Here is a 26,712-nt window from a genome sequence, read left to right on the forward strand (position 1 = left end):
CATGCTCACTTCACTCCTGGCACCCTTTGGTTCCTGTTCAGGCTGGAGGAAGCATGGACCCATAGAAATAGCTGGGAACGGTGCAGGAAAACATCAGTTTAAAACTGCAATATAGAATTACCCTAAGTAGCATCATACAGCAGACTTGGATAACTGTTGAGCCATACCACTCTGGCAGGGCTCAGCAGTACAGTATCACTTGTACAGTATCACTTGTATCACAGCCTTCATTGGCTGTGTTTTGAGAGCTGCTTTTTAAACTTCACATAATGTCCTGAACAAATATTATATTAAGGGAATTAGAACTGCATCTTTAAGCCACTGACTAGGAAACAAGGCATGTTATTACTAATTGACTCTTGCCATTGGTCTGATATAAGAAATCTTGAGTCAGTGGGCAATCTGATTATCCAGGGCAGTAGGCAGCGTCCATCCATCCATCCATCCATCCATCCATCCACTCACCATCTATGTATCCTGGCAGAAAGGTATCAATGATAAGCAGTGGAAAGTTCAGCAGCAAATCCATGTAACAGGCCTTAGTATTCCTTAATGCACTGCTATGCAATTTCCCAGAAAAAACTGGGATCTAGCTTTTGGACTACTGCAACTGAGGTGAATAGAGAAGAACTCGAATCACCTTTCTCACCTTGATAGGAATGGACTTCAATCTTCATAATTTCAGCAGGTAAACCCTGCACACGAAAAGGGCATCTTAGAAATGCAGGATCAGAAGAAGGGCAAAACTTAGGCTGCACCTATGAAGGAGGATGCTTCCTTTCAGAAGCCAAAGTTTGTCCTAAAGAATGCTTTAGCATCTCATTGTCTCCTCGTTTTCCAACAGTCTGAATCACCAAATAATTTTTCTGAATCAAATATGTGTGGATCCCAAACTGTTCTTTCAAAGGAGAGCTTTTCTTGAACAACAGCAGGGAGAGGTAGCAGCTCTCAGAAACTGTGTGTTTAAAAAAATAAAAGAAAGAAAGAAAGAAAGAAAGAAAGAAAGAAAGAAAGAAAGAAAGAAAGAAAGAAAGAAAGAAAGAAAGAAAAAGAGGAAAAGTTTGAGGGAAGAAGAGCGAAGCTACTCCTGATTCGATTGTTTACCATCAGTCACACGATTCCTTGCCAGGGACTGGATGATTATTAGGCTGAAGAAGCTGAAAGGGGGCAGGAAAAGAACTGGAGGCAGCATTCTTCCTATTTAAAGCTGCATCACTTGAGGGGGGAAAAGTGTTTGCAGGCTGCGCAAGAGCCAGAGCTGGTTAAAAAGAAAAGGCAAGCAAGAGAGGAGCTTGCAGACTTTCCGTGTGTCCTGTGGGAGTGCTAAAAGAAAAGAGCTGCCTTATGATGTCCATATGATCTTCTTTTGTACACTTTTTGTTTTGCACTTTTCCTCCGAGGAGGATATACATGTCTAATATTTAGACATGATGGCCATCTGGACCCAAAGAAGAACGTTTGTCATTCTTATTGCTTTTCTGGGACATTTGGGGACGATACGAACACAAGAAGAGGACGAGTTTGAAGGGGGTGAGTTTCTTTTTAGAGTGCCGAATGTCACTTTTGTGCTTTGAAGCTCTGAAATAAAAGCGGACTTAGAAAATGCAGGATGCTCTCTGCATATTTGTGTGGGTGTATTGTGAACTAGAGGATTGATAGGAAACTGAAAAGTCAGTTAATGGGAAATGGGTTTTAAAAGCTAACGTTTTTCCCCCCTTCCTGCCATCTGCACGGAGGACAAGAAAGAGAGGAAGAACAATGGGGAAAAATCCACCGAGCTCTTAGGGATAAATGCAGTTATGCAGGCTTTATTTCTGTGTAAGACGTTTTTAAAAAGAAGTCTTATTACTGTTCGTAATAAGTTTGCAGTTGTGATGAAACAAATGCAGCCCTTGGAGACAAGCCTAAACTTTCTGAACAGAGGGAGAGGGAGAGAAGTAAACACAAGGAATTGGAAGGGTGGAGTCCTTTTGCACTGCCTAAACTACATCTGTTTTATTCAATTCTTTGTTAGCGAGGACTGCACAGAACTTCTTTCTTTTTTGGTTCCCTTTCCCCCTGCTGCTTCTCTGACTTTTGCTCTGCATTTCTTTGCTTCTTGGAAATAACCGTTCCCCCCCTTTTCCTAAGTGACTCGTCTTGATGAAATCCAGACTTTATGACACACTGTTCTCTCACCCTTCTGGCTGGGCTATCAGCACCCTTCATTTTGCTCCCTGCTGCTTGAGGACAGGAAGTCTAGTCAGGAAGCAAAGTATTTGTCTTCGTGGCATGGCGATGGATTCCATTTAGCCAGCATGTTGGCTTCCAGTTCATATCGGTTCAAGGTTAACGTTGGGAGGATTCCTAAATGGCTTTCTGTGACACCCACTTGGATTCAGCTGTTCCGAATTTGTTCTGGCTAGATTAGAAACTCAAGTGGAACTGTGAAAAGGATGAGGATTTTATTTTGCTTATCTGCATTTGCTAAAACGCTACACTGATTTGTAAGAAATTGGAATGGTGGATAAGGGTTGTGTGTGTGTGTGTGCGGGTGTGCGTGCATGTGTGCATATGTGAATGTGTATCTGCAGATTGTTGGACTGTATTACTAAGATGGCTTGGAGACTTTTGGGCAGGAGACCTTGCATGCCCAACTTTTTGGATGGACAGTCAAGTATGAACACGGTCAGAAGTTTTTCCCCCGCCCTGCTGGAAGTCCAATAGAGATAAGGATGTTACTGAGCTGTACAATGTACAAGGAGACCTCTAGAGGGTGCCCTTTATGTAATCAAAGTGGGCTCTAAGATAATGTCAGATTTGCATGGGACATGCTCCAGAGAAATAGATTTGCAGTGGAAAGACAAGGCCACTACCCAAATTCACAGCCCGGTCCTATGCAGCCTTCCCTTGAAATGTATGCCATGGAATTAATGGGATTTGCAGGGCAATCCTTAGGAAGCACTAAATTCCATTGATTTAATGGGGCTTATTTCTGGGCAAGTGTGAATCAAATCAGCCAGTCCTTCCTCACTGTTAAAAGACAGACAAACATGACAGTGGAACTTCAAGCATAATATTTTTAACTGCCAAAGAAATTAAAAGGCATGCCCTGAACAAGCTGTTTAAGTGGGGTTAGGTTAGTACACGCCATTTGTTTTGTTTATGTACAGCCTGGGGGTATGCCAGTGATCTTGTGTTGGGCAACACATTTTCCACTATATGTCATATGCAGGGAGATTTTCATTAAACAGTCAGGAGGCCAAAATATGAACTATTTGTACTAGGATTGAAATGTTTAAATGTTGTCTTGTGCAATAATGCGATTAAGCCCTTGCATTTTTAAGGGCTGCCAGCCTTCTAAAATCAGAACCTAACTCAGTCCAGCTGTAATCTTGTTTTTTGTGGAAGGTTACCAGCTTGTTTCATGGTAAGGATTATCTGATGTCATGATCTCTTTTTCAGAAACAACGTGTCTTCGTAAGTCCAAATAATACTGTACGTTGTATTTTACATAGGATTACCCCTAGGCCAGAGAATGCAAAAGCTACTGAAAACCCAGCTCACAAAATCCACCAACCATTCTCACAGCTGCCTCTACAAGCTGGATGGCAATCTAGAGATAGGGTGCTGTCTATAATCCATCCTTCAATGCCTGCTCAGAGAAAGAAAAGAGGCTTGGAACCCCTAAGTTTTTCCTTACTCTCCCAGGATCTGAGGGCCTCATTTTCAGCTGGGTGGACATTACCACCCTTAGTTATTGCTTCGGCTTATGACTCACTACTTGCATACATTTAGTGAACTTGTGAACCTCCATAAATTATTGAACTAGAAGTATCACTGAGCCAGCCAACGTGGTTAGTGTTGAGAGATGCTGGGAATTATGGCTTAGCAATATCTTAAAAACCACTGGTTTTAACCCCAGACCTAAATGTTCTATTCAGAATTCTCTCAATCATCAGTAGCGTGGGAATGGTTGGCTGGTAATCAGTTGTACTTTTCCTTAATTCTAATGTTCGAAGTGTGGCTTTCCCCCACTTTAAAATGGACCTCTAATCTTTTTTTTTCTATGTATAAGTAATTGAGTCTCACCTAACCATCCTTTCCTTCCTCCTGTTTTACCTATAGTTTACTGTGCTTCAGATTATTCTTTCTTCCTAGTTTTGAAAGTTTTGGCCCCCTGCTTCCTTTTAAAAAGCTGAATCCAAAGCTGTGGGAGTTACTCTCAATGGAAAATATTTGACTTATTTTATGAACTGTTAAAGCAAATATTGACCAATTTTCTGGACAGATATGGAATGTTATACTTCATTGATATTCTGAACAAAACTTTAACTTTGCATTCATTCAAAATCTGGTGGAATTGGTGAGATAAATGAAATTAGTATTTATTTATTAATTTTATATGCCAGTTTTCTGCATATCAAGGGACCTCAGATATAGAATCAGTAAAACAAGGTAGCCATCAAAATTAAGGGGAAAGAGAAGATTAACCCTAAATTCCTTGCAGATGCAGAAAGAATGGTGTCTTATAAACAGAGATGGGCTATATCAGAAGTCTCCAAACGTGGCAACTTTAAGACTTGTGGACTTCAACTCCTAGAATGCCTATGCTGGCTGAGGAATTTGGGGAGTTGAAGTCCACAAGTATTAAAGTTGCCAAGTTTGGGGACCCTGGGTTATATTGTGCCTCCAAGTACCATGTGGTGCTAAGGAGTGTCTTAGGATGTGATTTGGCTATCCAATTATTCTGTACAACATTTCCTACATTGGTCTGAGTCCAGAGGTGGTATTCAGCAGGTTCTGACCAGTTCTGGAGAACCGGTAGCGGAAATTTTGAGTAGTTCAGTAGTCCACTTCTGACTGGCCCCGCCCTATCTATTCTCTGCCTCCCGAGTCCCAGCTGATTGGTTGGATCTTCTTTTGTTGCCCTGCACAGGAGAATGGAGCTGGAAAGCAGGTTAGTGGGGTGGGGAGAGAATGGGGATTTTACAGTATCCTTCCCCTGCCATGCCCACCAAGCCACGCCCAGAGAACCGGTAGCAAAAGAATTTGAATCCCACCACTGTCTGCGTCATACTTTGCTATAACCATGATTTAGTAACTCAGCCAAAATGACTGCATTTGCACCAAATGCTAATCCACAAAGTATGGCATATAAGCCAGAACAGTTGTAGTTGCAGAACATTTTTAGAGTGATTAATGAACCCGGTCAATAGATAAACTGCCCATGAAGTTTACAGTATATAAAAAAGGGGAAAAATCAGCCAATTGTACTCCCCAGAGTATACTGCTTTTTTTCTTGTGTGGAAAAAGAACAAACATAAAACTGTAGTGTGCTTTATTTTCCTCAAGGAAAACTGGGACCTCAAGTATATGTTCACAATGGCAGCTTTTCAAGGGGTAAACCTAAATCGTTGCTACCAGTGTTTTTAATAGGACATGCAGATAGATTCTTAGCCTAGGACAGTGGTGGTGAACCTATGGCATGCATGCCACAGATGGCACACAGAACCCTCTCTGTGGGCACATGCGCCAATGCCCCAGCTCAGCTCCACCATGCATGCCCGCGTGCCGCCCGCTGGCCAGCTGGCCTTTTGGTCTCTGCATGTGACGCATCTGGCCCGCGGGTCGCCAGCTTGACAAGTGGTTAGACGGTCTAGCCACTTTGAAATAAAAGCTAAAGCTACACAAACTTGGAGATGTCTTCATTTTAAGACCTCTGTATGTTTAGAGTGCCCTTTGGTGTAGTGCTTAAGGTGTCTGGCTAGAAACAAGGAGTTCTAGGCCTGCCTTAGGCAAGAAAGCCAGCTGGGTGACCTTGGGCCAGTGTCTTTCTCTCAGCCTTAGGAAGGAGGCAATGACAAACCATTTTTGAAAAACCTTGTCAAGAAACCTTGCCAAGAGAACTGAGGCAGTTCTCAAGAATCAGACACAATTAAATGGAAGGGAGAAAAAAATCTTCCTTTAGCCACGGAAGAGTCACTCCTGCACCCTTCCAATGTGATGAATCCCTTGTGTCTGACTATACTGTGTAAAATCTAAAACCTTTGAAGGATATCAGGTTGCCCTTCCCTGCTTGAGCCTATGAAGAGATGCTTGTCACTATGTGATCAACAAGAGAAATCAGATGTAGTAATATGAGTTTGCTGCAAAATCCTGTGTGTATGTTTACTCAGAATAGGCTAACCTTCCACTTGGACCATTATTACTAACTAATATTCTATATAATTATTACCTACTAAGTGAAAAGGAAATAATTATTTATACAGCTCCACTCAGAGAAACTAGAACTATAGCAATTTCCACAACTATTTGGCATTTCTCGACTTTACACTGTGAGGACCAGACATGTTACTTCATAATTCTGCAAACTTAATCCTTTTTTTTTCTCAGTTTTTTTAAAGTAGAGGGAGTAGAGTAGAGGGAGAAATTTGCAAATAAAGTGTGTATTCAGGCCTGAATCTAGGTTCCCTATTTCATATGATGATTGGTTTTAGGTGAATGAATAACAATTGCTTTCCAGACTTTAAGTACAATAATAGTTGGTCACTGAATATTTCAACTTAAGAAAATGCTAGCAAAACTGTGACATTTGCTTTCAAAATAGCAACTGCATAATGGCAGCCCTATAGGGAATATACATAGCTAAAATGGGAGCCAAGGAATAATGTGGATTTCTTCATGCTGATTTACTGTAGAAGAAAACATTTCTTTTTCTGATGATGAAGTAAAAACTCAATTTACTATACAAAAGTAAGAGCTTTAACAAGAATGGAAGAAAGATAAAGATTGCCTGGCAGTCAAAGTTATGCCAGTGATAATAAGCCCATATTACAGAAAAATGCAACCTTATTTAAAGGAATATAATAAATTACAATGAGATGCCAAGGATAGATCAAGGAAAGGCATGCCAAAAATGCCTGTAGGATATGCTAAATGAATACATTTAAAGCAAAGAAAACCCAGATGATTCCAGTCAAGCAGATAGCGCATGTTCCATACGAATGCCAAGCAATCCATTCAAAATTATTTCCTTACTTTTCATAAACAAATGTGAACATGGTTGTAGCTCCTTAGCTCCTATGCCATGAAAGCTTTCATTTCACTGCAAACCTGACAGATTGAATTTGGGCTTTCAAAAGGATAACTCCAGCAGCACTATTAGCCTACTAGGGATCCCAAGGACCAATTCTTGATCCAATAAGCTCTGTCAAGCTTTGATTTAGAGCACAAGCCTTTAGTATGCCCTCCTTAGAACACCTCAAAAAGTTATCTGGAGATAAACAATTATTAAGTGCATTGGGAAACACCTATTCTGACCTGGATCCCTGCCTAATTTGGGGAGCAGTGGCCCAGAATATTATTCAGAGGTCAGAGATTGTGCTCAGCCCCTGAAAAGTTACACGCTGTCATCTTAGAGAGTGTGCCTTAATCTGGCAAGCCGCATTTAGCAAGGGGATCTTCCTTGCAATACTGTATGGGGAGATAGGCATTTTCCCATTTCAGGCAAATCTAAAGAGCAGAATGAGAATCCCTGTATCAGAGTTTGGATACCAGTGGTGGATTCAAATTTTTTTTTTACTACGGGTTCTGTGGGCGTGGCTTGGTGGGTGTGGCAGGGGAGAATACTGTAAAATCTCCAGCCAGAGATGGTATTTCCCAGTTCTCTGAACTACTCAAAATTTCTGCTACCGGTTCTCCAGAACTGGTCAGAACCTGCTGAATACTACCTCTGCAGTGTACATAAACCTTTTCTTTAATATATTTTTTCCAGCCCAATGGAATGTTGGAAAGAAATTATGGGAAAGAACTTTGATCTTTTGTCCGATTATTGATCCACAGCAAGATAAATCTCTTAGAACAAAAGGGGACCAAATTTGGTATGAAGGGAGAAGCTGGCAAAAGAAAGCTCAATTTTAAAGTGGACTGGATCAGCTGAGGGCTGAGGAGAAAACATTTCCTCAGTGTACCCATGTGGAGAACAGTTGGGCAAAGGCTAGAGATGCTGGTGAACGCCTTTCTCCTTTTCGGTCCCCTTTGGGGCGCCAGGACTCCTAACAAAGCTTTTTTAAGGAGTTGGAAAGAATTCCCAAAGCCATGCTTTGCATGTTTTCCTACTTTGTTTATAAATATCCAACTTGTAAGATGAAACCTGCATGCCCCTAAATCCCATATTTTTTAATGAGAGAGGACCTTTGTAGGATCCTCCCCTCATGATTAATTGAATTGAGTTCCACAGGCTTTAGAGACTATTTCTCTAATGCACAATTCTGTTTCTTTGGGACTTCCATAGTCCTAAAATTGTCTTATTGATAGATAAACCATACATTTCCCCACTAATCCAATCATTGTTATTCAGTGTGTTAATCAACACAGACATCCCACACAATGTTACTATGTTTGGGAATATTTGCTGTTAGGTATCTTTTTCATTAGATTGTTGCTTTTTCATTTTTTAATAACGTTTTCCATATTTTTCCTTCCATGGCTAAATAAATCTGCCAAAAGGAAACTAGTTGGTTATCTTACCTGGGAAAATCCATCTCTGGCCCCTGGTTTAAAGCTGAGCTTATTTCCAGCTGAGCTAACTTAGCCCAGGAGGTTAAATGGTTTAGCCATAATTGAGATTAGAAATTTTAGCACTGCTCTTTTACTCTCTTGACTCTTTGAATGATTAGACCACACAAGTTCATCTGCTTTTCATATAACATATAATGGCCTCTTTCTTGAAAAGAAGGGAAACTTCTGGATGAAACTAAAACAAATGACAATATGCCAGTTCTTCTGCATTTTGCATCCTAAAAGAAGGACAGCAGAATTCAACTACAAGGTTTGTTTTAAATCCTGGCTGGATGGCTTAAGAGCTGCATCTAGAGATGTGCTATCGAGTGGAAAAAAATCTGGCAGTGTTCTGTACCAAAAAGTCCCAGAAAAAGCTGTGGTAGACACTGCGTGACGCTGTGCAAGGCTGCATCCAAGAGAGTGCATAGCGCCTTGCATAAATGGAAGTACATCTTTGGATTTCAGTTTGTTTTTTGGTGAAAAGATTGTGAACTAAATAAAAAAGAGAGAGGTAAGGCTGAACTACATTTTTAATTTGTATATCTCATTTGTAAAGGCAGTGGTGGTGTGGTAGCATGAAGTGGAATAACAATAAATAGGAACCCAGGAATTCCTTCCAGGACAGGAGGAAGAGGAGAAAAAGAGGAAGGGGAGGAAGAAGAGACTTTCTTTGCTGGAAAGTTGGGGATTTTTTCTCATTTAAATTATATGTAATATTCTTGTTACATATACATGGGTCTCCCTTCTTCCCCATTCTTCTTAAAGTATACAGGCATTTTACTTACAATTACAACTGAGCTTGGAATTTTGATCATTAGTCATTGCGGTTAAGTGAGGCACCCACATGACCACCTCACTCAATGATCGTAAACCAAGTTCTCCCATTGCAATCATTAAGCAACAGTGCAGAGGTACCTCAGGGTGAGAGAGGCCCTGGGAAGCCATATGCCCATTGACATGCAGAAATGTGCTGTGGATAGGTAGGCATCTGCTGGCTAGGCCCACCAGAGTGCAGACCCTCTACCTTCTCCACCATGCCTAGTTCTATTGCTTCGTTCCACCCTGCATGCAGGCTCCATTCTCATGATGGTTCGGAAGGCTCCTTCTATAAATCATACGAAGTGGAGAAGGGTCTTCTGAACTATTATGACAATAACATTCACTAGTCTTTTCTCCTCTGGAATGCCATTTTGAAAGGCTCTGTCTGGACTTCAACATTTCAGCACATTGAAGGTCAGAGCCCTTAGCATTTCTCATCCAGAATCCATTTTTTTTCACTAGCATATTTTGACTCTCGGGAAGAGAAAACACTTGCATTCTGAAAGGCTGGAAGAATTCAGAAGTTAGGAGGGAATGTTGCAAACAGCAATCATATGATCGCCGGGCATTTGGCAACTGGTAGCAAATGCGGGAAGATTGACAAGTGCCTGAAGTGCGGTCCTGTGACCAGGGGAAGGGCAGCACAACATTGTTAAACTACGGTCATAAAGTGAGGACTAGTATTCAATTCACTCACAATGGAAGACACCATATACTGTTGAGAGCAAGAAAACACTTATTTAAAAAAAAAAAGGAAAAAAAGGAAACGAGAAAAGAACGAAGCAAAACTATTTCTCTTTTTTTCCTCTGGGTTTTTGAAGGATACTTTGATTCCTTACAAAAGATGCAGAAAACAATGCCATTTTTACAGGAACTAAAGCTTCTCAGAAACTTTGACACAGGATTTGGCCAGCCTTTAGCAAAAGTTCTTTTGTTTGGAGAGGATCACCTCTTTATTCAACTGTGAGGACAACAACAAAAATCACAGTAGTCACTCCCAGACCACTTCCTGAAGTGTTAGAACTATATTTCCCAGGATTCTCAGCCAACATAGCTATTGGTCATGGTGACTAGGAATCTTGAAAGTTATAGTCCTAGGGCACATGGAATTTTCCTGGCTAGAAAATGCTACAGAAGAAAAACAAAACTTAAAGGAGTTTATTTTCAGTGTAGGTCATTCTTCTATTACTATTAAAGAAAATAAAATTAAAAAAAATCCTTTCATAGTTTGTTTTTGTAATTTTGAAGGTGCAACAAAATTTACGGGAGTGTGTCTCTAAAACATTGCACAAATTCTCAAATGCCTAATGTTTTTTTTTTTTTGAAAAAAAGTCATAAAATAGCTAAAAGATGGGATTAGGTAGCCTTTTATAAAAAAAAAATTAAAAGCATTTATACCCTATTTTATTTGACTTTTACAACCATAATATTTTTCTTATGGATGGCTAAACCAATAAGATAGCAGTCTGGAAGCCTCTGTCCCAGCGCCTTTCCCCTGCTCTGGGGTAAAAGCTGGATAGTTTATGCTTCTACCTTCTATCTTCCTAATCAAAACAGCTCTACTCTAAGAATTTGTTCTGGCTCCACCTTCAATATTATTATCCTATCCCAGTGGTGGTGAACCTATGGCACGCATGCCACAGATGGCACGCAGAGTCCCCTCTGTGGGCACATGGGCTGTCGCCCCAGCTCAGCTCCACCATGCATGCGCGCGCACCTCCCACTGGCCAGCTGGCCTTCTGGTCTCTGCCGCACATGCGTGAGGGCAGGGCGCATGCATGGGGATGAATGTATGGGGCATGGGTGCATGAGCAGGGGACAGTGGGCACATGTGTGGGGTCCACACCTTGCATTTTGGGTATGCGTGCATGCAATTTGGGCACTGGGTGCCCAAAAGGTTCGCCATCACTGCCCTATCCCGCGGTTTGCTATATGAATAATATAACAAATGCTTCACTTTTCTTGGCAATTCCATCTCCACCATCTCTGGTGGAGACTGTAAAGGAATGTGTGAATGAACTTGGGGGATGAGGGAAAGAGATGCTCAGAGAACAATCAGACAAGGGAGGAAAGAGCCCACTGTCCCTTAATGGGTAAGAGAAAGAAACTTGGGAAGAACGTGCCCTAATATCAGGTTGGTAAATGGGGCAGCAGGAAGTCTGTACCTTCAGACTTGCAAGATTTTGTTAATATGCTCTTATAATAAAATAGAATAAGCTCATCTGGTCATGTTTCTTGTCTGATTTACCTAAGTGGACTGACAAGAGAGATGTTAATCATCTGCTTTCACAACTTCGCTTCACCGATTCTGATTATATTTTTAGAATGTCAAGGTTTTATACCCTGGCAGTGTCAGATGCTGGGGTGATGTGACTCTGAACATGGTTGGAGAGTCATATTTTACCCCAGAGAATATGAATTGAGGTCTGAGTCTTTGTACAAGCCGTCTACAAGTTCCCACTGAATGTGAATAGTACTAAAAGTTTTCAGTTAATTAAAAGCTGCAAGACTGTATAGTCAGGTGATTATGATAAAAATAGGAAGGATAGGGTCTGTAAAGTAAAAATTAAAATAAATAAATAAAAAGAATGTGGCCATTTACTAACAAACCCTGAACCCTGATCTATATATACTTTTTAAGGTCTAATTTTAGAAGTCATTGTTCTGAAAATCTGTCATTTTTCATTAATGAAAAGCTGATAAGCAGATGGATTACGAATGTAAAAATCCTTACTTTCTCCTGTTCCCCAGTTTATTTTTAAATATCATCATCATCATCATCATCATCATCATCATCATCATCATCATCATCATCTCATCCTATGGTTTATTATATGACTAGCAAAATAGGTTGGATTGGTGTGGAAAAGGCCAGGCCAATATGAGTGGTTCAGATGCAATTGGGTGATTGACTATGTGCCATCGAGTCAGTGTTAAGTCTTATGACCACAAAGATAGATTTTCTCTCTGATCAAGTACAATACCAAGTCATCCATCTAAAATTTAGATATACTGATAAAGAAGAACATTTGTAGCTCAGGGTTGAAATGCGGAGTCCTTGGTGCTCTCTGAGCTTTGTTCTGTCCTGGCAGATATTTCATTACCCAAACTAGGTAATATCTTCTAGTTTGAGTAATGAAATAACTGTAAGAAAACAACCAAGCTCAGAGAGCACCAAGGACTCCTCAAAATTTAAATTTATTGGTTTCCTTTTTTCTACTTCATGTCAGAATTTCTTCCCTTCCTTTTTGTTTTTTGTTATTTTGCACTGTCTGAACAATCCAAACAATTTTTTGGGTGTACTGTAAAAATTAGAGATTAATCCTAACACATTCCAGAAGGTATCTCATGCCCTAGGCAAGTTGCATTAAGTTATTTTGAAAACGCTTTATTTCATTATCATCTATAGTTGGACAGACTAGATAAGTGATTATAACAATGTTCTTAAATTAATCTTATAACAGTTAATTGGCTGGCATTTGTAGAAAGACATCTAGGGAGGAGGAGGAATAAAAGAGTAAAAAAAGTTATGATGGCAGCCACAATGGTTGATCAATACTCTACACAGGGTTTCAATTAGCAATTGCCACCACCATCCTGACTTTTTTTTAAATTCTCTCCTGAAGATATCCAGTTAAATCTCTAAATGCAGATCAGCTTGTTTTTGCACCAATGGATTGGGTTGTATAAGAAAAGAGTCATTGATGCCCTAGTCACTTTGTGATGGGACTCTGTGTAGAATGTGCTCTGCACAGGGCTTTGAAGACTATCTAGAACAAGGGTCTGCAACCTGCAGCTCTGGAGCCACATGTGGCTCTTTTGTCCCTCTGCTGCAGCTCCCTGTCGGCTGATCCCACCATTGGCTGGCCCCTCCCCATCACTCCTTGCCTGGCCTGAAAAAATAAGGGTGATTCAGGGGATGGAGACTCTGCTGCATATTCCAGAGCATGAGGTGACTGGGTGGGAGTGAGTGACGTCAAGTTGGCCACGACTACCCAGTCACACCAGTTTAAATTATTGGCTCCTGGTGTTTTCTTTTCTGTGGGAAACAGATCCAAATGGCTCTTTGAGTGTTTAAGGTTTCAGACTCCTGATCTAGAAGCTCTATTGGTCCAGAATACAGTAGCATAGGCAGTGATGGGCATGCCACAGTATGCCTATGTTACACCACTGTTCTTTGAGCTGCACTGACTGCCAGTGAGCTTCTGAGTGAAATTCACCATAGTTATCATCCACAGAGCCAGGATATTTGAGGAGCTGCCCTACATTCCATAATTCCATAATATTGGACAGAGTTGATGCACTTTGGATCCCAGTAATTAAACACTGCCATCTATCAGGAACCAGGAAACATGCCTTCTCTGTCCTAGCCCTTCAACTAACTAACTAACTAACTAACTAACTAACTAACTAACTAACTATTTCTGAACCCACTAGTACTCTCACTATGAAAAAGTGAGAGAATATTTAAAGAAGAGCAGAGGCACATATGTTCCCAAAACATGAATATTGTTTTCATAACCATCCAACAAGATGGTTAAAAATGTACGATAGTAAAGGCCTCATCACTGCACAGTAATTTTAATCTTGATTTCCTCAGTTCTAGCCCACTCCCTTTTTCTTTAGTTCTAGAACTAAAAGCAAAACCTTCCTTTATGTTAAAAATGTTGAAGAAGCTAAAACAAAACCTTTTCATAATAATTCATGTTTATGTTTTCTCTGCTCTTTTAGTTTGTATCTAAATGCTTAATTATGTCTGCCCTTGATCAGATGAGTTACATTGCATTCCAAAATATTTTAATTCTTTCATATTTCAGTTGAATGTTTTTGTTGTAATTAAACATTTGGCTTAGCTAGTAAATCCAGGAAAAGGGGGATAAAGTTGGCAGATGAAAAACATATCCAATTCATCTTTTAAAGAAATTCATGGCTTATTTTACAACAATTAAAAATAGAGGGACATTTCATTTAAAATATTTCATTTGCTGTGTTTTGATATAGATAAGAGATGATATTGTTTGGTTAAACATTTATTAAAGTATCAGGTGTTGCAATCCACATGTTATAATCTTAATTATATCTTGAGGCACTTCAAATAAAAGTATATTGTATTTTACTAAGGGCTTTAGATGATATAGATAATTAAGGCATTTTAATTATACAGCAATTTATATTTAATGTTTACAATTGTTCTGAGGAAATAATGTTAGTTTGCAATATTATAATTAGACAAAATGTATTTTGATTGCATTTCTTATCATATTATTTTTTCTTGTTTGTTTTTCTTTTAAATGTCTTCCTTCCATTAATGTAAAGGTCTATAAAAAGAGTTCTGATTATCTTCATAATTTTTGCTGAAAATAACTGAAAGAAGCAAATTAATTCATAGACTAGAGAGTGAAACCACAACAATGCTTGTTCACCAAGTCATGGTTAAATATGATTTATGTTTTACTCTAGCCTGATATATAAATCAATAGCTCCACACTAAGTTTGACAGAGAATACTTAATGAATCTATAAAAACAGGAAAAGGATGTATCTAAAACAATATTTTAGAGTTTCTTTTGTGCTTCCTTAATTTTTTAAGGAAATTTCTTACAAAGTTTATCTTGCAGTCATGATGTAGTAGCTCTGGGAACCACAATAATGGTTTTACTAACGATTTGACAATGAAAAAAGCATTATTTGGCATTATTTTACACTGTTACATATAGCAAGATATGTACACATACAGACTCAAATCTTAATTACACTTACACAGTTAATTATACAATTTTATGTGATAGTTAAAATAGACCATAGTATAAAGTGCCTTATATGATGTTCAGGGCTAAGATTTTCTATCTAACCTGTGCAGAGAACATTGAACATTCCTTTTTATAATGGGTTATGTGACCCACCACATTGTTTTATCAATCATTGGATGCATTGGAATATCTGCAGGGAATACCATTTGCTTTTAAGCAAGACTGGTAGGACTACCAGATAATGCCCTAGATTATCTGTCGATAAGAAAGACAAAATTGTGGATTGTGGATAAGATTGTGGACAAGAAAGACAAAAAAAAAATTGGTTAGTGGATTTTGCAGTACCTGGACACAGCAGAATAGAAGGGAAAGAATTGGAAAAAAATCACAAAATATAAAGAAACATAGAACTGCAGAAGTTGTACTGCAAGTTGAAGTAGAATGACTCTGGCAAAAGAGAGCAAAGATAGTTCTAATTGCACCTTGGGTGCAACTTCAAAGATTCTGGAGCATCACTTGAACATCATCGGATTGACAAAATCACCACCAGTCAACTGCAAAAGGCAGCTTTACTTGGAACAGCTTACATCCCAGGACATTTATTTATTTATTTATTTATTTGTTTGTTTGTTTGTTTGTTTGTTTGTTTATTCATTCATTCATTCATTTATTTGTCAATCGCTTACAAGATAATAGGTATAAGTATAAACATGAGTAAGAATACAGGAAATAGGTATGAATAAATGGGGACAATAGGACAGGGACAGGAGGCACAATGGTTCACTTATGCACGCCCCTTACAGACCTCTTAGGAATGGGGTGAGGTCAATAGTGGTTAGTTTGAAGTTAAAGGAGTGGGGGTTAGAGAATGTAACAACAGAGTCAGGTACTGCACTCCAGGCATTGACCATTCTGTTGCTGAAGTCGTACTTTCTGCAATCAAGTTTGGAGTGGTTTACATTGAGTTTGTATCTGTTGTGTGCTCTTGTATTGTTGTGGTTGAAGCTGAAGTAGTCATTGACTGGTAGGACATTGTAGCAGATAATTTTGTGTACTACGCTTAAGTCCAACCATAGGCGGTTTTACACAACCAAATATCTGCCTAACCTAGATCCTTGGGAAGGGCTCGATTGTTGGATAAAAATCCAGTCTAAACATCTGGCTGACTGTGTGACCAACTACAATTTTTAATGGAAAAAAGAAGTCAATGTTGAAGTCCTTCATAACTGAGGTTAGAGTGGTTTATGAAAATTTAGAAGATCAAGGATATGGTGTAATGGATAGAGAAAGGACAGCAGTGCTATTCATGATGAATGGATTAAGGCCTTGAAATAACTCATGATGAATGATGATTCATAAATGCAAAGCAAAGAAACTGGACAGATGACTTAACTAATTCTTTTTTGTTCATTTAAAAAATGTTATCCTAAGGAATATTCACAATAGTTAAGACAAATGCAGCATCTCACTAGTAGAAATTTTGAAGGATGATTTCCAGATGTTTGAAAGCTCAATTTGGCAGTAATAAAGAAGTACTGAGGCACATACTAGTTCCATGAAGAAAAAAAAAGTGAAGCCCTGATGGAAGAAGCATGGAAGCTCTGACAGACTGGCATAATTTGCAGAACATGGCAAACTATGGAACATATGAAGAAAATAGGAGCCAACAGTGTAATGTGGCTGCCCAGAAGATGTTAACTCTCAGGACTATAATTCATACTTGATCATAGAGAATTGAACACATACTGTATAATTGCAAGTCTATTTTTATTCATCCCTTTCATCAAAAATGCAGGCTATCCACTTCGTCAAATACTGCCAGTGCCAAGCTATACTTTGATTTAAGGCTAGACTGAATCCTACCCCTTTATGTTCTAGGAAATTCTTTATTTCCCAGGAGCATAGATGTTTGTGTCTCTTTTGTCAACTCCTCCAATCCACCATGATATTTCCTAGAAGCTGCAAGAAGGAGGACAGCCCTTTGAGCATGCAACTGACTCTTCTTTTAAAGTGAAAGAAACAGTCAAACATCACACTCTCTTCCTGCAAAATAAAACATCATAGTATACAGTATAAATTCAAAAGCTATCTCATAAATATTTATTATGGACACCCATTCAGAATTGAGAGTGATAACTCAATTCTTCCTGTGATTCTTTTTCACTTCCTTTCTCTCAAAGATTTTAAATCTCTCAATGCCAAATCCTGCCATACATTTTTCATCTCTCAGTACCACATATCTTCCTTTTATTGAGGTCTATCACACAATGAAATTACTGGGAATCTCCTACTAAATGCATTTTGCTAATGACACTGATGATACTGTGATAGTATACCAAAACTTGGAAATTTTGATTCTTTTAAAAAAAAAAACAAGTTCGTTCCATTATTTCATGGCTTTTTGGAACATATTTTCCTAAGAGAGGGTTTTTAAAATTCTTTTCATTCTTGGAAAGTTGTATATAAGAGTGCTTGTTCCATTGTCTGCCCATTAGCAAGATAATTCTCAACAACCAGAATAGAACAGGACCAAATGGTTATTTGGGGAGAAGCCAAGAAAGATTTAATTTGAAAATAGTTTGGAATCAGCTAGGGAGTATTGTACAGAAGATGGGCTTGAAGAAGAAATGTAAGACTAGTTATATAAACACCAGCTTGGCCCTGAAATGTGATTAGGTGAGAAAGAAAGTCAGGACTACCTCGATTCCCCTGGGTATAATGATGAATCTCTGAGAGGCCTTTAAGATTTCATTATTATATCCTGTAAATAAGATCCATTAGTCCTTCTGGAATTGGTTTCCTGACTTAGCTTACCTCAGAGGGCTGACAGATAGTTTTAGGGAAAAGAATTTAAGATGTCTCCAGGACATTTGTTTGAGAGTGACAATGAGAAAACTTAGAATACAAATAGATTTTGTATTCCTTCTATGGCCAATTTTAGTGGAACACAGTGATCAATAATCAGGTGCTCTATATTTAGTTATCTGACATGTGTTAGAAAATTATCTCATCTGATCAAATTCTGTACTTTTCTGAAACAAACTAATTTTTTTATTAAATAATTTCACTAAAAATGGGAAATGTTATAAAAATGTTAAATCAGTTGAAAACATAGCAATAAAGAATCTTTTTCACTGTAATCTTCTGGAATAAGAATTCCAGGCTATATTCCTTTGGGATAATTGTGATACTTTAAGGGAAACTGTTACTGTACAGATATACCTCAGTTAACCTTGGCAATTAGGATTGGAATTTCTATCACTAAATGTCATGATGGTAAAATATGATGTCACATGATCACAACTCTTATCAACAACAATTCTGGTGCTTTTTAGTTGCCACTTTTAAACAAATCCAGTGCCATCATTAAGTGAAGATGATATGTGGTCATTTCAGTTTTCTCTGCCAACTTCCCCGTTAATTTTGCTCGTAAGAAGCAAATTTTGCAAAGGTTGCAAATGGTGACCATATGAACACAGGACATTGCAGTTGGAAGTTCAAGGACCAGTCATAAGTACCAATGATTCAATGGCACAGCCTATCTGAATATTTGCTGAATGAGTGATTGTTAAGTGAGAACCACCTGTGGTTATTCTTTATGAAGGATGCCTGGTTTTCTAACATATATAAGCGAATCATTCTGAATTCCTGATTCATTTTCCCCAATCATAATTTTATATTACCTGTTTTTATTGTAGCATTTGATTCATAACTATAAATATAGAGAACCTACCAGTTTGTAATCAGAACAAGGACACTTTAATGCATTCTACATAATATATCTGGGCGATATTCATGTAAATGAGTTGTGATTAGTATTCATATTAACTAGACAGTGATGCTGAAGCTCAGATACTTTGGCTATCAAATGAGAAGAGAGAACTCATTGGAAAAGACCTTGATGTTAGGAAAGCCAAAGGATGGCAGAGGATGAGATGGTTAGAAAGTGTCACTGATGCAATGAACATGAATTTAGGCAAACCCCGGGAGACAGTAGAGAAGAGGGGGGCCTTGCATGCCATGATCCATAGGATTGCGAAGAATTGGACATGACTTAGTGACTGAAAAACAAAATTCATATAACTAGGTTGTTGATAAATAAAAGTTAGATTGTGTGAATTTTGTAACATTGGGCACAACCTTTTTGAAATGCGATTTTATCACCAGTGCCAGGCAAAAAACAGGCAAGATCTAAAATGCCTAAAAATAATAAATCTGTGGTCAAGCAAGCTGGCAGTTTCCATGTAACTTTTTTCATCTGATGTTTCTGCTGATGACCCTGTGTTGTTATGGCATGTTTGTGGTTCACAAACTTGTAAAAATGTGTGATTAACAGTTTCAATGCCACCCTTTTCAACACTGTTGGTTTGAAGGCTTTTGTCAAAGTCAAATATTCAGTCATTTTACAGACTTAATGATGGCAGGTGGATCAGAGTTAATGAAAAAAAAATCTTCCTGATATAAAAAAGCTCCAATACCAAAGGAATAAGAGGAATGCTATTATTTCAAATCAGTTTTTTTATCCCTATTAAAATCTGAAGTCAAAAACAGATAACATTTACAAATTAGGAAGAGAAACGGGATGTTTAGTTTAATTATCCACTATCAAAAGTAGTCCCTCGACTTAGAACTGGTTGCTGCAGTCATGCATGGAAGCTTAGAAAAGACTGTAACTACTTTAAATAGTATACTCTGCCCCCATACTGTTGCTAGCACATTTTTGACTAAGTCTTGTTGCATGGACAGCAACAAGATTATTTATTAGTTCCTTTCCACAAAAATAAATTATCCTCTGTGTCCTTCTGCATAACAAGTGGGGAAATTTGCTTTGAAAATGCAATCCTCAGTAGTGTATTTCGGCATTAAAATATTTTATCCATTGCAAAGTATTCATAAAGGTCCCAACATTGAAAAATAATATGATAAATGGTAGCTTTGATGAAAACTTATTGAGAGTGGACACTCTGTCATCATTGCAAAATATTCTTTTGTATTTCAATGTCTGCATCTTTTTTTTTTTTGCTGAACAGTTAACTGTAGCATACTGTCTTTATTTATAATAATAGCAATAGCACTAAGACTTATATACTGCTTCATAGTGCTTTTACAGCCTTCCTTAAGTGGTTTACAAAGTCATCATATTGCTTCCAAGAATCCGGGTCCTCATTTTACCGACCCTGGAAGGATGGAAGGCTGAGTCAACCTTGAGCCGCTCAAATTTGAACTCCTGGCAGTGAGCTGAATTAGCGTGCAATATTGCGTTTGAACTACTGCATCACCATGGCAATAATAATAGGTTTTCATATATTTTGGAGATTATAAATTTTTATTATGTTGGAAATGTGTAACTAAAAGAAAATAAAAATTGATATTTTGGGGAGAAAGATAAATAAACTTAGACATGCTCATGATGCTACTTTGATAGCTAGAAGTGAGGCAGTCTTAAGGAATCTCTTGTTGAAGATGAAACAATAATGCAAAAGAGAAATTGCTAATCAATATAAAAAAAACTAGAATTATTTTAGGAGCCAATGAAAACTTGTGTGAAAATAGGCAAAAAATGGCGTATTTTCCTAGACTGAAAAAAAAGTACAGATCTAGACAGATCTAAACAAAACATCAAAGTGCAAAGACATTACATTGACATCAAATATCAGGACCATAGTTGTCTAAATTGTAACATAGAGCTGGACCATCAGAAACCTCTGGACAAATAAAAACTGCTGCCTTTGAATTGGGGTGGTGGAGAAAATGGTTGGGAATGCTTGGATTGTAAGAGTAAGTCATTCAATTCTAAATGAAGTAAAACCAAATGAAGTAATTTGTTTTGGGTGCATAATGAGAAGACGAGTCATTGGTAGAAAAGCTGGTGTTTAGAAAAAAACAAAGAACACAGGATGACTAGATACTATAACTGATGACACAAAGGTAGGCGGATTACAAGAATTCAAAGAATCAGTTGAGGAAATGATATTCCTTGGATCATACAGAGACCAAGCGGATTGAATAACGGGACACTATTAACAACATGGTTACCTACAATTTGTGTCTGGATTACAAAGAACAAACAATATACTCATTGCTTCTGCCCTACTTTATTATTTTTAAAAAAATATTTATTTATTTTGAATGTATACTTGTGCATAGGTAAATACATTACAGCAGAGTAAAGCTAACTTGATACATATATTTACTTTCTAACATGTAGATGAGCACACTATTTCTAATAATTATGACAGAGAGAAACAATGATAAAGATTGGGAAAATGATAAATTTGATTATAAATCTAAAATGCACAGAAAGCTTCTAGCTGGTCAAAAACTTTTATTCTTAATTTAGTTTTGCTTCTGCTTCAAGTTATCTAGTCGTTTTCTGGTTCCCTATAAAATTAAATCAGATTTTACCAGAAATTTCTCACTAATATAAGAAAACATTGTTTTGTTACAGTCAATCCAAATCATTGCTCTATATTGTCCACCAAGTTAGAAGGAGCAATAACTTCCCTTGATGCAGCAGCATATTATTTTGGGGTTTCTTTTGCTATCTTTTGTTAAAATTGGCACATTTTTCTTTAACGTCCATAGAGCTGTCCTACATTTATTATTTGCAACTGGCAAATTATATTATCTGAATGTTTTCCCTCAAGGCAGTGGAAAAGTATTCCTGTTCCTTGCCTTTGGAAGATCCACATCATGAATAGCTTGTGTATCACTTTCAGACATTATAATTTCTCAAGTAAATCTGTCTTGGACAGAAATGGTGGAATGAGAATGGTGGTTGGATGCAACAATAAATTTTGCTGCATTAATAGTACGGGTATGCAAAATAAAGACAACAATTCATTTTGTGTGTGTGTATGTGTATCTGTGTGTGTCTGTGTCTATGTGTCTGCGTATGGGTACTCTGAGCCAGTTTTTTGACTCTTGGAAACTCCTGGACAAATCCCTGCAGTTTTCTCGACAATGTTTTTCAGAAATGGTTTGCCATTGCCTATTTCTAAGGGATGTATACTATACTTCTGTGTCAGAAGCACAAAAAAGCTTCCACATGAAAGGATCAGCTGGTGGCATCATTGTTGCCCAAGGAATGCCCAGTTGGAGGCTGCTTTCATGTCCCTGTAAAGTTGCCCACCAAAGTGATATCCATCTATCTACTCATGATTACCCTCTTTTAAACTGCTGGGTCAACAGGAGCTGGAACATGTGACAGCTTGTCCTGTCTTCTTAGAGATAAAAAAAGGATGACTGGCCAAAATCACCCAGCAGGTTTTGTATCTAAAATGGGATTCAAACAAATGGTCTCCCATTTGATATCTTTACTATACCACTATTCTCAATTAATTTTTCACTAAGTAATAAAGGTACTAATCAATACATTCTGTTTGACCACTTCCTGATAAGGATCACATGGTAAAAAAACCTAAAAGAATTTTGAGTGGCTTGAGAATGAGGAGACTGGAAATTGCCAGTTTAGCACTCTGTCCAAATAATTGCAGTCTCACCATAATGCAATTTAAAATAATAGACCCAGCCCACCTGCATTATTAAAACATTGAAGCCAAACTCTCAGGTCATTCCAAACTCTTCTAATTGTTCTGCTATTGCTACAGCTCCTTTCTATCTGTCTAGAATAGTTCAGACTACTAGCACCTGGAAAAGTCCAGAGTAGAATATTGAAATCTCCAAAGTATAATTTGGGGGATCCAGTATAATTTGCTGATTGATCCAGATTTTCCATGCTTTGGGCAGTCAATTTGCATCCCGCTTCTGCTCGCCCACAGAAGGCAAACTAGCCATGCGGTGGTCTAATTGCAATGGGTGATGAAGAACTGAGAATCAAGAGGCAGTGAAAATGTGCAGGATCTTGCATATTAAAAGGGCCAGGTAGTTCCCATCAGCTAATTCAGAATTCTGAGATTTAGGAATGCTGGCTGCTTCTCCAAATTCAGAAAGAAAGTGATGCATAATTTATTATTGTTCCTGGGAATCAATGAAAATGATAGACATTTTTGTGCGATGAAGGGATATGCCTCAGACATGAACAGACATCAGTTGAACACAAGGAGACCAACAATTTGAAAAAACAAGGCAGGGGACTATTACCTAGGACTCCTCCTGGGAGTAGGAGTTATGGATATGGATGCGCTCTCATGGCAGAGACCTGGCTAAAAGGGCTTTGATGATGGTACACACTTAGAGAGGGAGGTTTAATCTATATGGATGTACAAGACAGGAAGATAGTAAGAGGAGGTGTCACTACAGGGAGTCTCATACAAAAGATACATTAATAGAAACCTCATGTTCTCAGGCTAACATATGGAAATGAGAAGTACTGGTGTTTGCTTTCTCAACATCAGTGGAAGAATGTAAGAACAGAGGAATTTACCAGTCAGAGGATATGGTGATTATCATCTGAACAGAATACTTTGACAGCATCATTGCCAAAACTGAAACGGATTGTAGATTGACATCTGTTGGGTCCTTGGTGCTCCCTGAGCTTAATTGTTTGTTTGTTTTTCCAGACATTTCATTACCAAATTAGGTAACATCATCAGTGTTAGCAGGGAGTGGGGTTTGCTCTCAATTTATATACTAACAGCTTGCACTGTCGGAGTTGGTGAGAGTGAAGTTGGTGGTTTCTTGATTAGACTGTTGCTTGCTGTTAACCTGTTTATCTGAGTTGGTTAACATCTTGATAGGAATTTTTTTAAAACTCAGCTTTATTGTTAGCTAGTTTTGAAGTGAGAGCCAAGCAGCTTCAGGATGTTGCACCGAACTCACTTTTGTGAGTTTAGCTTCTGTGAAGAGGCCCTGGTGAGTTTGTGTGTGTGTGTGGGTATCATTAAATGCTAGATAAGGCAGGCCAGGGAGAGAAAGAAAGGACAAACTGAAACTAGAAGAATGGATGATGACGTGCACTATAAAAACCCTGAAGAATTGGGTTAGATAATCCATTCACAGAAAGGGAAAGATATTGCATGGTATCAATGAAAAAAGGAATGGAAATGTCATGGAACGGAGAGAATTTAATTGAATAATTTGAATTTGATAAACTGAATTATAATAATGAATTGTTATCTATTATATTATCTGAGCAAAGTTATAGGCTGAAGCCGCTGAGGCCATGATGAAAAATGTTAGGCAAGTGTTACACAAATTAATGTGTACATGTATCTCAATTATCTGAAAGCCATAATAATAATAATTGTCGGCACACAATTCCCGTCCACAATACCACATAAGATGGATTGCCCTTCTTGGTGTCCCTTAAGAATTTTGGAGGAAATTCTTACCCGCTTCCCTCCCCCCTCAGTTCTAGCAATTTCTCTTCAATTTGACTCCATCCTTCCTGTGTTAAATTAAGGGAAATGAAGAACTCGCAGCATTATCTGGATTATCTTTTCTGTGTTAAGGATTACCTCCAAGGAAGCAAACAAACCTTTCATTTTAAGGAAGTTTGTCAACTTTGTTATGTGTAGCTATGATCTGGAGGGATAGTGATCTGTTTTTACTTGTCCAGAATAATCCTGGTGGGACTTCAAAAGCGTTTTTGCTCTAGTAATTTTTTTTAGAATTCCTCCCCCCCACCTAGTTATTCTTGTTCTTATTAATGATGACTGTCATAAAAGCAACTGCAACAATGTCCCCAGCCCCCAAGTTTAGGGAACATGCACGCCCCCTACCGACCTCTTAGGAAAGGGGTGTGGTCAATAGTAGACAATCTAAGGTTAAAGTTTTTGGGGTTTGGGGAAAAAACCACAGTCAGGTAGAGTATTCCAGACATTGACCACTCTGTTGCTGAAGTCGTATTTCCTGCAATCAAGTTTGGTGCGATTAACCTTGAATCTGTATCTATTGTTTGCTCTTGTGTTGTTATGGTTGAAGCTGAAGTATTCATTGACAGGTAGGACATTGCAATGTATGATTTTATATACTATCCTTAGATCGGACCAAAGGCGGCGTAGTTCTAGGTTTTCTAGGTCTAGAATTTCGAGTCTGGTGGCATAAGGTGTTCTGCAACAAGTAGAGGAGTGGAGAACTCTTCTTGTGAAATATTTCTGGACTTTCTCAACTGTGTTAATATCAGATACGTAATGTGGGTTCCAGACTGATGAGCTGTATTCAAGTATTGGCCTAGCAAATGTTTTGTATGCTCTAGTTATTAGTGTAGTATTACCAGAGAAAAAGCTACGTAAGATCAGGTTAACAACTCTTAATGCCTTTTGGCTATGTAGTTTACAGTGGGCTCTAGCACTTACCGTGTTTCTCCAACAATACGCCCCCTCCCAATAGGAAGACCCAGCATGTTTTCTAGGCATAAAATGAAATTAAGCCCCTCCCCCAAATTTAGGCCTAGTTTAAAACATGCGAAATTGGGGGGGGAAGGCGGGGGAACTTGCCATTAGGAGTGACCCACAGGCAGTTACGCCTCACCATTAGCTGCTCCTAACAGCCAATCATGGTGGAGCATGGAGGGCTTCCTTTCCCCTCCCTTACCTGGGTCAGCAGGCGGGCGGCGTTGGCATGGATGTTCGGCAGTGTTTCAGCCGATTCTCAGGCCTCCGTAGATTCCACGGTTCCCACCGGGGCTGGCACCTCTCTCGCCAGTGCCATCTCCAACAACAGCGTCTGAGTCGCTCCTGCTTTCCCCCCGTCCCCATAACAACAGGGGAAAAAAAGATTTTGAGGTACCTGGGAGTGCCGCGCGCTGCATTTTGGTTTAATCCCAAGCGGCTGGGTGGGTGTGAGAAGAGCCGAGCGAGCGTCTCTGCTGCTGCTACCTTTGGTGCTCCAGCCTCGGGCTCTGCAAGTTTGCAAAAGTCCCAGTGCGCAGCCCGTTCCTGCATTCCAAGCACCCAGGCCGAGCTGCAGCTGTCCCTTTCTCACCAGCGCCATCTCCAACAACAGCGGCAGCAGCGGCGGGAACTGTGGAAGCATTTCAGCTGCTTCTTGGGTGGGGGAGCCACCTCCGTAACTTCCACGGAGCAGCAGCAGAGACGCTCGCTCAGCTCTTCTCACGCCCACCCAGCTGCTCGGGATTAAACCAAAACACAGCGCGGCACTCCCAGGTACCTCAAAATCTTTTTTTCCTGTTGTTACGGGGATGGGGGAAAAGAGGGAGTGACTCAGATGCTGTTATTGGAGGCGGCGCTGGTGCGCGCGCGGGGGGGAAGAAATTAATTCACCCCCAAAAAGATGTCCTAGCCGTTTTTTCGGGGCTGAAAAGAAAATAAGGCCCAGCCTTATTTTGTGAGAAACACGGTAGGTCATTTGAGATGAGTACTCCAAGATCCTTGACAGAGTTTGGATCATCAACAAGGTCTTGACTATTCAGCCTGTATTTTATTTTCTGGTTTTTTTTGCCAATATGTAGGACAGAGCATTTATTTGTTGAGATTTGAAGTTGCCATTTGTTTGACCATTCTGATACATAGTCAAGGTCTTTTTGAAGGGTAGCAGTATTGTCTGTGGTGTTGAATAGCTTTACATCATCAGCGAAGAGAATGCAATTGTTCTTGATATGATCACAGAGGTCATTTATGTAGAGTATGAAAAGAATTGGTCCTAGAACACTGCCTTGGGGGACACCACTGTTGACA

The 26,712-nt window shown here is 38.9% G+C and overlaps 1 protein-coding gene across 3 annotated transcripts in view; it reads left to right on the plus strand.

Moving 5' to 3' along the window:
- Positions 1–1,198: 1,198 nt before the first annotated feature.
- Positions 1,199–26,712, plus strand: part of COL5A2 (collagen type V alpha 2 chain) — a 173,328-nt gene continuing 147,814 nt past the window's right edge. For all 3 annotated transcript variants that reach the window (XM_026668017.2, XM_087949585.1, XM_087949586.1), the window contains exon 1: positions 1,199–1,530. In XM_026668017.2, the coding sequence (XP_026523802.2) occupies positions 1,428–1,530 (103 nt within the window). In that variant the 5' untranslated portion in view covers positions 1,199–1,427. The remainder of the gene's footprint in view (positions 1,531–26,712) is intronic.

The sequence above is a fragment of the Notechis scutatus genome, chromosome 1 (assembly GCF_049901735.1).
Source record: "Notechis scutatus isolate UNSWTSFEM ecotype Mainland chromosome 1, rNotScu1.2, whole genome shotgun sequence".
Taxonomy (NCBI): Eukaryota; Metazoa; Chordata; class Lepidosauria; order Squamata; family Elapidae; genus Notechis; species Notechis scutatus.